General features: G+C 47.7%; 1 protein-coding gene across 2 annotated transcripts; it reads left to right on the forward strand.

The window, feature by feature from the left end:
* Positions 1–80: 80 nt before the first annotated feature.
* On the forward strand, positions 81–7821 carry RUNDC1 (RUN domain containing 1). 2 transcript variants are annotated; one of them, XM_060082316.1, is made up of 6 exons: positions 81–594; positions 3726–3884; positions 4887–5085; positions 5556–5675; positions 6068–6969; positions 7730–7817. In XM_060082316.1, exons 1-5 carry the CDS (start codon positions 97–99, stop codon positions 6931–6933), a joined length of 1842 nt encoding a protein of 613 aa, XP_059938299.1. In that variant the 5' UTR covers positions 81–96; the 3' UTR covers positions 6934–6969; positions 7730–7817. The 2 variants fall into 2 exon arrangements, with proteins under 2 accessions (XP_059938299.1, XP_059938298.1); XM_060082315.1 differs by having other exon boundaries at positions 6068–7821.
* The last annotated feature ends 2848 nt before the right edge of the window (positions 7822–10669 follow it).

The raw sequence follows: 10669 nt of genomic DNA on the forward strand, positions 1-10669 counted from the left end.
GGGCCCCGCCCATCCGCTCCTCCGGGTTTCCCAGCCAGCGCGCCGTTGCCATGGCAGCAGGGGGCGTGGCTGACGTGCGGCGGCGTTTCCTGAAACATGGCGGCTCTCGAAGCGGCTGAGGAACCGGTAACGGGGGTGGCGGCCGTTGGACCAAAGGCGAAGGACGAAGAGGAGGAGGAAGAGGAGTCGCTTCCGCTGTGCGAGGCAGTGCGCTGGGCGCCGGTGGGGGCGGTGGCAGAGGCCGGGCCCGGGGCGGCGGCGTTCTCGGAAGAGGCGGCGGCCGAGGAGCCCGGAGCGGCCCCGGGCTCCCCACCGGACTCGCCGGGCCGGACGCTGCGGCGGCTGCGGGCCGAGCGGCGGCGGCTGGACTCGGCGCTGCTCGCGCTGTCCTCGCATTTCGCGCAGGTGCAGTTCCGCCTGCGGCAGGTGGTGCGCGGGGCGCCGGCGGAGCAGCAGCGCCTCCTGAGCGAGCTCGAGGACTTCGCCTTCCGCGGCTGCCCTCACGTCCTGGGTTACGGGAGCCCAGAGGACCCCGCCAGCGATGATGGCGACGGGATGCCGGGGGACCGGCCACGGTTGCGGGGCGAGGACCAGGTGAACAGCTGGGGCCGGGCCCCGAGGGATATGGGAATAGAGGGGTGGGTGGGTGGCGATGCTAACGCGGACGGAGGTTAGCACTGGTGAGAAGCCGGCTCGTCTAGGTGGCTATGCGTGTCCCAGAAGAGGAGACCAGACAGGTGTTCGGGACCTGCTGAAAGGCAAGAGGACAGAGAGGCCTGGGAAGCTGACGGTGAGAGGTGTTCACCAAAGGTGTGGGAAGAGATGCAGGTGTGATGAGGTGAGAAGCAGAAGAGGGATGAGCGAGGAGAGTGTTCAGAGGGCAACAGAGCAGCCAACTGAAACAGTGCTGCTCCCGCTCACCTTGCCGTCGCCTCAAGAACCTACGTCCTCAGCACATTTGCTGATAGAGTCCTCCGACCCTGGAGATTGAGAAAATTGCTTAGAGAAGAGCAAGTGAATTGAAATCCATGGAAATTTAGATGTACTCCCTGTCCGTGCTTTCCTAGAATCTAGAGAATGTCTTTAATCTTCAGACTCTTGTCTGGGTGAGAGCTTTGGTGAACAGCAAGGTCTCTTAGTAATTGTAAGAAACACAAGTCCTAATTATGTGAATTTCCTAATGCTGGTATTTTAAAACTCCTTCCCCATCCTACTTAATAACTAGGTATTCTAAAGGAAGCCCTTTCGGTAACTGTGACAAGATTCATTCAGTTAGTCAACACTGAATGCTGAGAATTTGTATGACAGCCCCAGGGGATGTTTCCTTACAGTCCTTGAACCTCTGGAAGTGCACAGTTGTAGATAACTTGTTGGAAGAGACTCGCTGTTTTTTCTCCACCTTCTTATTGTTTAGCTTACAACCCATATGTGGCTTTCTTCCCACTTAAATTGGTTTTAACCAAGAAGACTTATCAGTAGCAGATATTGACTTGCATATTTTAATCTGAAATGTTTCCAGTGCAGTCCTTTGCTTACTGTTCCACCCTTCTCTCCATATACCCACAGCTCCTTGCACAAGTCCTCAAATTGCCAGACTTTTTTTTTTTTTTTTTGAGGTACGCGGGCCTCTCACTGTTGTGTCCTCTCCCTCTGCGGAGCACAGGCTCCGGACGCACAGGCTCAGCGGCCATGGCTCACGGGCCCAGCCGCTCCGTGGCATGTGGGATCTTCCCGGACCGGGGCATGAACCCATGTCCCCTGCATCGGCAGGCGTACTCTCAACCACTGCGCCACCAGGGAAGCCCAAATTGCCAGACTTTTAAGGAACAGTTAGGATAGAAAGAATTTCTGTGCTCAGGCCCTGTTCAGGAGTGAGGAGCACCAAAGGTTTGGTGTGGATGTGGTGCTCTTTTGGTTGTCCGTTTTTACTTTTAGAAACAGTGTACAACTTAAAAAAAAAAAAAAAACTGTAGCGCTCAAAACACCTAATAAGCAGCTGTAATCTTGTGTGCATATATTGACACATGAACAGGTGGTTCCAAAGTGGGGACATGTTAGAACCAAACGATTTACTACTTATCAGTTCCAGTTTTTTGTTTTTTTAACCAGTATTTTCTCTCGCTTCATACTGGAAATTATTTCTGTTATTTCCTGCCTTGCACCAGAGCTCATTGTTCTCACCTAGTAAACATGTTTGCCCACACTCCAGTAAATCGCATACTCAGTAATTACCATGGCAGGTAACAGCGTTCAGCAGACACACTCATGAAAATGGAATCAGGATCTATGGCTGGTTTCTTTCTTCTTTGGCTTCATAAGGTTGGGATGGGATACAATGAAAACAAAAACAAAGTTTCCCTAATCCTTTCCCTTTGGGCTGGTTAGACAACTTTTTCCATAAGAGTTCATTATTTGGAATGTGGCCTTCTGGACCTGATTGTGTTCAGTAACATACAGCAAATGTGTACTGAGAGCTTACCCTGTGCCAGACACAGTGCTAGGCCCTGGGGGTCGTCAGGGCCTTTGCTCTTAAGGAGTTCATAGACTTGGGGAGACAGAATCCTAAACAAATCATTATAATGTGACATGAGCTAGAGTAGAAGTGTGTACAAAATGCGGAGGAAGTGATTGGTTCTGCCTGGGGAAGTCGAGGAAACCTCTTAAAGAATAGCTAGGCCCCTAAGTGGGGGAGAAGAACAGGGTTCTAAGAAAAAAACCACGACACTGGGAAAGCTTTGGAGAGGCAGTATCGCCTGAGAAAAGGCTTGCTTTCATATTGAGCAAAACTACAGCAAGGGGATTGCTTTTTAAATAGCTAAACAAAAAGTTAATTTGTTGTTTTTCATTTGTTCTCTCTCATACCTTACTTCTGGAGGCCTTGGTAAGTACCATTTTAAGATTAACTTTAATATCTTCTAGACATCTAGTTTAAAATGCAGCCTTACACCTGTAAATGATTTGCTAGTTTTGCTTTGTTCTGTTTTTGATACTCAAAAAAGGCAAGGAAGAACCAGTATTTGAAAATACATTGGCAAGATTTTACCTCTCCGAAGCGTTTTTCATCATTCAAATGCAGAAACTACCGGGTGGCCAACAGTGAGAAAAGGTGTCACTGGTCAGGGAACCTTACCGAACTTTTATTTATTTATTTATTTTAAACATAATTACCTTCTCACCCCTATTACTTGGCTTTGAATTTTTTTCACTGCCCCAGGTACCTGTGTTTGTTTGATTTTGCAATACATTGGAGGCGCTTTGGACCTTAAGAAAACTGGTTATGAGTTATAAAGCCTCTCTCTACACCCTTACCTCCAGATTCTCTCGCAAAATTTGGCTGTAGCAAGTATTCAGGACTTATTCTTTGGTAATTGGCTCTGGAGGATGGCATGTTTAATTCCAAGGAGGCTGTCTTGGCTGAGATAAATTGTGTCAATCTTAACTAGACCTGAGGGGGTGGGAAGCAATCTTAAGGAAAGGCCCCATTGTATTTATATCCTATTTCCAATGAAGGACAAATACTTTCTTAAAGAAAATACGCATTTAATAAATTGCCCCGGTGAAGTAATTATTCTCATTTTTGAACCTGTCCCATGAATTCTGTATTTCATTCGGGTTACTTGGAAACATTTTATATTTTACTAGTCATTATTGGCTTAAGAGAATTCATAATGTGCCCTGACTTTTTCTTTTCCTGTGAAATCAACCCAAATCTTTTCCCATCTTAGAGTGAGCAGGAGAAACGGGAACATCTGGAAACCCAAAGGGAGAAGCAGAAGGAACTGATACTGCAGCTCAAAACCCAGCTCGATGACCTGGAGACGTTTGCCTATCAGGAAGGCAGTTACGACTCCCTGCCGCAGTCCGTGGTCTTGGAAAGGCAGCGGGTGAGCAGATCCAGAGGTGCCTCCTCCACTGCCTCAGGTTACCTTGTCCCTTCCAGCGTTCACAGGACAGCCTTGTCCAGCTTGCTCACCCTCGGCCTCACTGCTGGCCCATATCAAAGGGAAATTTTGCTGCTACCTGGGACCAGTCTTTATTCACACGTGGAAACACACATGCCAAAGCTTTCTAATGTGATGATTGAGCTCTTTTTTTTTTTTTTTGGTGGCCATTATTATTAATAATAGTAGTAATAAATAATAATAACAGCAATAATTTCTTTCATTTGATCATTGAAACCGTTCTACTTGGGCACTTCATATGATGTAAACTAGTTTTCTCCCCCAGCACCAGTAAATAAATATTCCAGGAATCCTGACTTTAATGCTGTATTTATTAAAGCAACACCTGGGCAGACAGGTAAATCTGCTAGTCAAAACACAGTCTCCTTTACATGTTTGTCTCTCTGGAGCTGTGATGTGGCTGTTTTTCTGGCAGGGCTGGAGTTATACATTATCTGGTTTTCAAATTGTTCCTCATATTGTCACTAGGATATTTTGGCTGTAACATGCCTGGATGTTTCGTAGAGCTTTTCTTTTAGTTGCCTGGAGTAGTAAGGCAAAAAGGGATGAGAAGGACTAGAAACTAAGGGAAATCAGTATTTATTCTCTTGGAGGCCATGGGGGAAGCTAACTGTGGGGCTTTTGGGATCATCAGCCACTTTGGATCATTCACACTCTTGTTCTTTTGAGTGAAATTTACCTGGCCTGGTAGAAAATTTGCAGTGAGAGGAGCCATTTCTGTCAGAGAGGAACCAGGGGTCCTTGTTTCTATAAGAGCAGTAAAAGGCCTGTGCCCTCACCTTGATCAGCAGTTGCACCATTTTCCTCACAAATTTGATTTCCATTTAAGGGTAGAAGGGAGGCACACTAGTAAAGATTCTCCTTCTTCCTAACCCTCTCCCCGAAAATTCCAAAGGGTGTGCTCATGGCTTGTAGTCTTGATAGGTGATCATCGATGAGTTAATAAAGAAACTGGACATGAATCTGAATGAGGACCTCAGTTCACTGTCCACTGAGGAGCTTCGGCAGCGTGTGGATGTAGCTGTAGCTCAGATCGTCAACCCAGCCCGAGTGAAAGAACAGCTGGTTGAGCAGCTGAAAACTCAGATCCGAGACCTCGAGATGTTCATCAGCTTCATCCAAGGTCAGAGGAGGGATGGAAAGAGAAGGGTGGCTGGATGTCATCATAATTATATGTATTCTGAGTACTAACACCTAAAGGTGCCAGTCCTTGATGTATATGTAAGAGGTCTGATCACTCGGTAAGGGAACCAGCATGGTGGAGTAGAAAGGACATGGATTTTAAAACCAGAGAGTTAAAATCTCAGCCCTGCCCCTTACTGGCTTCATGTCCTTCGTAGACTAATGAGGTGCGGCAGGTTCCTAACCTCTTCAGTCCCTCTGTCCTCCTCCATAAAATGATGATTCATGCTTCCTTCACTCAGCAGATATTTATTGAGCCAGCTAGTGTATGCCAGTCACTGTTCCACACGATGAAATACTATTTGTAAGAGTCTTGTCACGTGGTAGGCACTAGTAAATAGTATTTCGCCTTTAAAAATCTGCCATAAAGAGGCTAAATAAATGTCTCCTCTTTGTAACTTGTGATTGCAGATGAAGTAGGAAGCCCATTACAAACAGGTAATGGACACTGTGAGTGCAAGGCCAGTGGGAAGACAGGAAACGGCTCCTGCAGAACTGGCAGCAGCAGACCACCTCCAGGAAACAGCAAAAGTAAGTACAGCTTCCAGAATGCGCAAATCTATAGAGACAGAAAGTAGATTAGGGGTTGCCTAGGCCGGGGGATCGGGGAGAAGTAGGGAGTGGGAAATGCCAACAGTACACGGTTTCTTTGGGGGATGATGGTTGCCCAACTCTGCGAATATACTAAAAACCACTGAATTATACACTTTTAGTGGGTAAGTTGAGTGTTATGTGAATCATACCTCAAAATAGTTATTACTAACCAAAAAAAGTAAGCCCAGCGACATCCTAGGTGGCTCTTGGCTTCATGTGGGACCCATGCTGTGGCTCAGAAGCAAGACTGGATCTCAGCTTGTGACTTGCTGACTGTCCCTCTGACCACTGTGGCCTCTCACTGATGAGTCGTTGTGTTTTCTACGCAGCGAAGGCAGAAGACATGAAGAGAGTTCGGGAGACAGGGCTGCACCTGATGCAGCGAGTGCTGGCAGTGCTCCAGATCTTTGCTGTTAGCCAGTTCGGTTGCGCCACGGGCCAGATCCCACAGACCCTGTGGCAGAGGGACCAGGCTGACAGGGACTACTCTCCCTTATTGAAGAGGCTGGAGGTGTCAGTAGACAGGGTGAAGCAGCTGGCCTTGAGGCACCAGGCGCACGACCACTTGAGCAGCTCTGCCTGCCTCCAGGACCTCTCTCTGGGAGGCAAGGACGAGCTGACCGTGGCTGTACGGAAGGAGCTGACTGTGGCCGTGAGGGACCTGCTGGCCCATGGACTGTACGCCTCCTCACCGGGGATGAGCCTCGTCATGGCCCCCATCGCCTGTCTGCTGCCGGCCTTCTCCTCGGCCCCCGAGGCCATGCACCCCTGGGAGCTCTTTGTAAAGTACTACCACGCTAAGAACGGCCGTGCTTACGTGGAATCCCCCGCCCGGAAGCTCTCACAGTCCTTCGCCCTGCCTGTCATGGGAGGCACTGTGGTGACACCCAAGCAGAGCCTGCTGACAGCCATCCACGTGGTGCTGACGGAGCACGACCCTTTTAAGCGCAGTGCAGACTCGGAGCTGAAGGCCTTGGTGTGCATGGCGCTGAATGAGCAGCGTCTCGTGTCCTGGGTGAACCTCATCTGCAAGTCGGGGTCGCTCATCGAGCCCCACTACCAGCCCTGGAGCTACATGGCACACACGGGCTTTGAGAGTGCCCTCAACCTGCTTAGCCGCCTCAGCAGCCTCAAGTTCAGCCTCCCTGTAGACCTGGCTGTGCGCCAGCTCAAGAACATCAAAGATGCCTTTTGATGAGAATGATCTGGCCCCAGACCAGCATCTTGCTCAGTAAGGATAGATGGTTAGTCTTCTAGGATAAGAGCAAGAATTAGGAGGAGGGGCTAAAGACATTTTCCCTAGCCAGATGATGCAAAGTCTCTCTCCCCCATCAACTTAGCATCTTAGAAAGAAATGCTGGAGACCCTCTTGTTAAAAGGTTCTGCCCTGGCGTGTAACCACGGTGTATGTGTGAGCACATATACTTGAGCCTGTTGAAAAGACATCAGTCATGGCACACACTCATCACACCATATCTGATTTGTAGAAAATCCGGGTTGCTGTAACCATTCTCTTCACGGTGGTGAGGGACAGCATGAGTGAGTTGTTTGTCCTGGAAGACATTCAACTTAAGGCTCCTGTCAAGTTGCGAGCCATCTTCCTTCATCTGAAGCAGGTTTGAGAGAGTCCTAGGTCAGAATGCAAATTCCTTTTGTGAATACTGATGCCTCTTCCTGACTCCAAGGTCAGGGGAGGCCGTGTGTGTTCCATAGCTGCCTCTAAAACCGGGAGTGGGAATAGCTGAGAACAGCATTTCTAAGGGTGTTTACCACAGTTGATTTTTTTTTTTTTGGCTGCGCCGAGCAGCTTGCGGGATCTTAGTTCCCCGACCAGGGATTGAACCCCGGGCCCACAGCAGTGAAAGCGCCGAGTCGTAGCCACTGGACCGCCAGGGAATTCCCCACAGTTGATTTTAATATGAGCCCTTTTTCGTGTAGAGGTAAGAGCTGAAATCTGTCCCTGACCACGTGGTCCTTTCCTCACAACCCAGATGATGGTCTTCCGGTTTTGGAGCTGGTTTACCAGGACAGCCACCATCGGGTACCATGTCCTCTGGCGAGTAACCTTTCCTCTGCACACCTCCCAGCTCCTCAGAAGGAAACGTGTCCGAGGTGTGTTCCACGTGTCCTGGAGGCTGGATGGCAGAGGAGGTCTGACCACGTGATCATACTACAGCGCGGGTAGGAACTGTGGCAGATCACTGGTGACAAAGAAGGGGCTTGGCATTTGCTTGTAAAACTGACTCTAGACTGGTCCTGTTGGGTCTCTTTTAGCCTTTTTAGTTCATATTTGCCATTCAGCTTGCATCCTGCTCTGGAACTGACCAAAGGTGAGCAAAGTGTATCACCTTCTGGAAAGCCAAATGGGTTCCCAGCACTGCTGATATACCGTCGTTTCATGTATTAAATCGCCAGCTGCACTTTGTGTCGCCCTATTATGTGGTGCGTTTTAACTTAATTTTTTCAGTAAGATATTATTTAAGATATGTTCTTGATAATTCCTTAGAATTAGTCCTCCTTCATGTGAAACAGGATAAGTGTAAAATGTTGTGAAAAATGGTATCTGTGGTTGCTAATAAAATCGTGGTATTTTGTGTAGCTTCTCTGCAAAGACCTTAGAGACTGTTGGCTTTGGTTTATAAGTCTGGGCATTGTCAGCGTATCTGATCCAGATCAGTATTTCCTTGAGCAATGCCTGGCTCCTGGCCTTTCTGCCTCTTCTCTGCCCCCTGCGCTGGATCAACTCAGCTTTGGTGGTGTTTCCCCCACTACCCGCCTTGAACAAATTCATGAGAAAGTGTCGTTGGCATTATCATCCCATCTTGCCCAGGCCTACAGTCCTATCCCCACAGCAGATCTCACCACACATGCCACTTTAGGAATTGGCGCTTTTAAATTCACTTGTCTGGATACCATTTAGGGTGGGTGATAAGTGCTGTAGTCATATGGCATAGCCCTGGATCACCCCAGTATTATCTTTTTCCAATCCTCACAAAAACTGGTATTAAGGCTTTTATGCTAACATCATGAGAAGCATTTTGTGTGTGTGCCATCCTAATTTAGTTCTCACTACATGTAAAGCAGGACAACATTATCTGCATTTTATAGCTGAGGAAACTGAACTGCAGAGGTTAAATATTTTGTCCACGTTTACATGTTGGAAGAGCTGGGATTTGAACCCAAGTTGCCTGAATCCAAATCCTATGTTCTTTATACTGTTAATGTTACCTCATTGTATCATGCTGCTTCTAGATATTTTGTTCCTCTCTCTCCTTTATCCACCCCCTCACTTCACCATCACTTTGTGGATGAACAGGTATTTTCCACATGCCTGCCAGAAATTTCAGCTGCCAAAGGACTAGGCTGCAGGGAGATGGGCAGAGAGCCATTGCTCTGCCAAGTTCTTCATGAAACTTAAAGACATGTAGAGACAGAGACAAGCCTGCCAGCAGTCACGTACCTGCTAGTCACTGATAACATCTGCATTATAACTGAGGACAGAGGTCTGTGCTTGGCTTGGAGTGAGGCAGACAGGATGAAGGAGGAGAGGAGGGACTGTCAGCCGAGGTCTAAGGCTATGCAAGAACAGAATGAAAGAGAGCCATGGATATGTATCCAGTGAAAGTGCAGGGTCCATTGTATGGTCTGCAAGGCATCATTAAAGATTCCCAAGATGCTCTGCCTTCATTCATTCACTATTGAGCACCCACCAACTGCTTGGGCCAGGCTAGGTGCTCAGAACTTCTCTCTCCCTGCCTTCAAGGAACACAAGGTTTAGCAAAGGAGGTAGCAAGCCAACTGGAGATTTGAGTAGCTTGTTAAAACACAAATTGCTGTGACTTCCCTGGTGGCGCAGTGATTAAGAATCCGCCTGCCAATGCAGGGGACACAGGTTTGATCCCTGGTCTGGGAAGATCCCACATGCTGCGGAGCAACTAAGCCCGTGTGCCTCAACTACTGAGCGTGCATGCCACGACTACTGAAGCCTGTGCTCCTAGAGCCTGTGTTCTGCAACAAGAGAAGCCACCACAATGAGAAGCCAGAGCACCACAATGAAGAGTAGCCCCCCCATGCACAGCAACGAAGACCCAATGCAACCAAAAATAAATAAATAAATAAATAAAACAAAAACCAACCACAAATTGCTTGGTTCCATCCCCAGAGTTTTTTATTCAGTAGCTCTGAGAATTTGCATTTCTTACCAAGTTCCCATGCTTGTTATGCTGATGCTGCTGGTCTGGGGACCACACTTTGACAACCACTGATCCAAACCAACTGAAATATGTTCTATAGTAAAATTAAGTATGGATTGGATTGCTGAGGGAGCATAGAGAAGGAAGAGATGAATTCTGCCTGGGAGAACTCTAGAGTGGCCTTGAAGGATGGATAGGATTTTGCCCAGCTACAGTGGAGGAGAAGAATAACGAAACATGGAACAGCTTGCGTGAAGACCCTGGCGCTCAGAAGGGGTCGGATCTTTGAGTAGAGCTGGCTGGAACCCAGGTGGTATGTGAAGGGTGTGGAGGAGACAGGAACTTATACTGCAAGGAAGATAGAGAGGAAGGGAGTGAGAGTTCAAACTTTGGTACAGAGAGCCAACGAAGGATTTCAGGCAGGTAAGTGGCGGACTTAAGAGTTGTGTTTAGAGAACTTTCTAAAAATAAGATCTATAGCTCATGGCTCCACACCAGACCTGAATTGGAATCTCTTCAGTTGGCAATGCATATTTAATAAGCATCCCAAGCAATTTTTGACCCACCCAAAGTTTTGAGGAGGGACTGGAGAAAACAAAGAACTGAAGCTGGATCAGTTAGGGAGCAGGTGTAAAAGGATAGAAAAGATTTAAAAGACACGAGGCAAAATTCACAGGATTTAGTTACTAATTTGATTTGGAGAGTTTTAGTATGTGATAAGAGTTCAAGGCAATGATA

The sequence above is a fragment of the Mesoplodon densirostris genome, chromosome 18, assembly GCF_025265405.1.
Source record: "Mesoplodon densirostris isolate mMesDen1 chromosome 18, mMesDen1 primary haplotype, whole genome shotgun sequence".
NCBI lineage: Eukaryota > Metazoa > Chordata > Mammalia > Artiodactyla > Ziphiidae > Mesoplodon > Mesoplodon densirostris.

Coding starts and splice junctions, on each gene's coding strand:
- RUNDC1 (XM_060082315.1), top strand. CDS start 97: ATGGCGGCTCTCGAAGCGGCTGAGGAACCGGTAACGGGGGTGGCGGCC. Junction 595..3,725: donor GGTTGCGGGGCGAGGACCAG/GTGAACAGCTGG, acceptor TTCCCATCTTAG/AGTGAGCAGGAGAAACGGGA. Junction 5,086..5,555: donor GTTCATCAGCTTCATCCAAG/GTCAGAGGAGGG, acceptor TTGTGATTGCAG/ATGAAGTAGGAAGCCCATTA.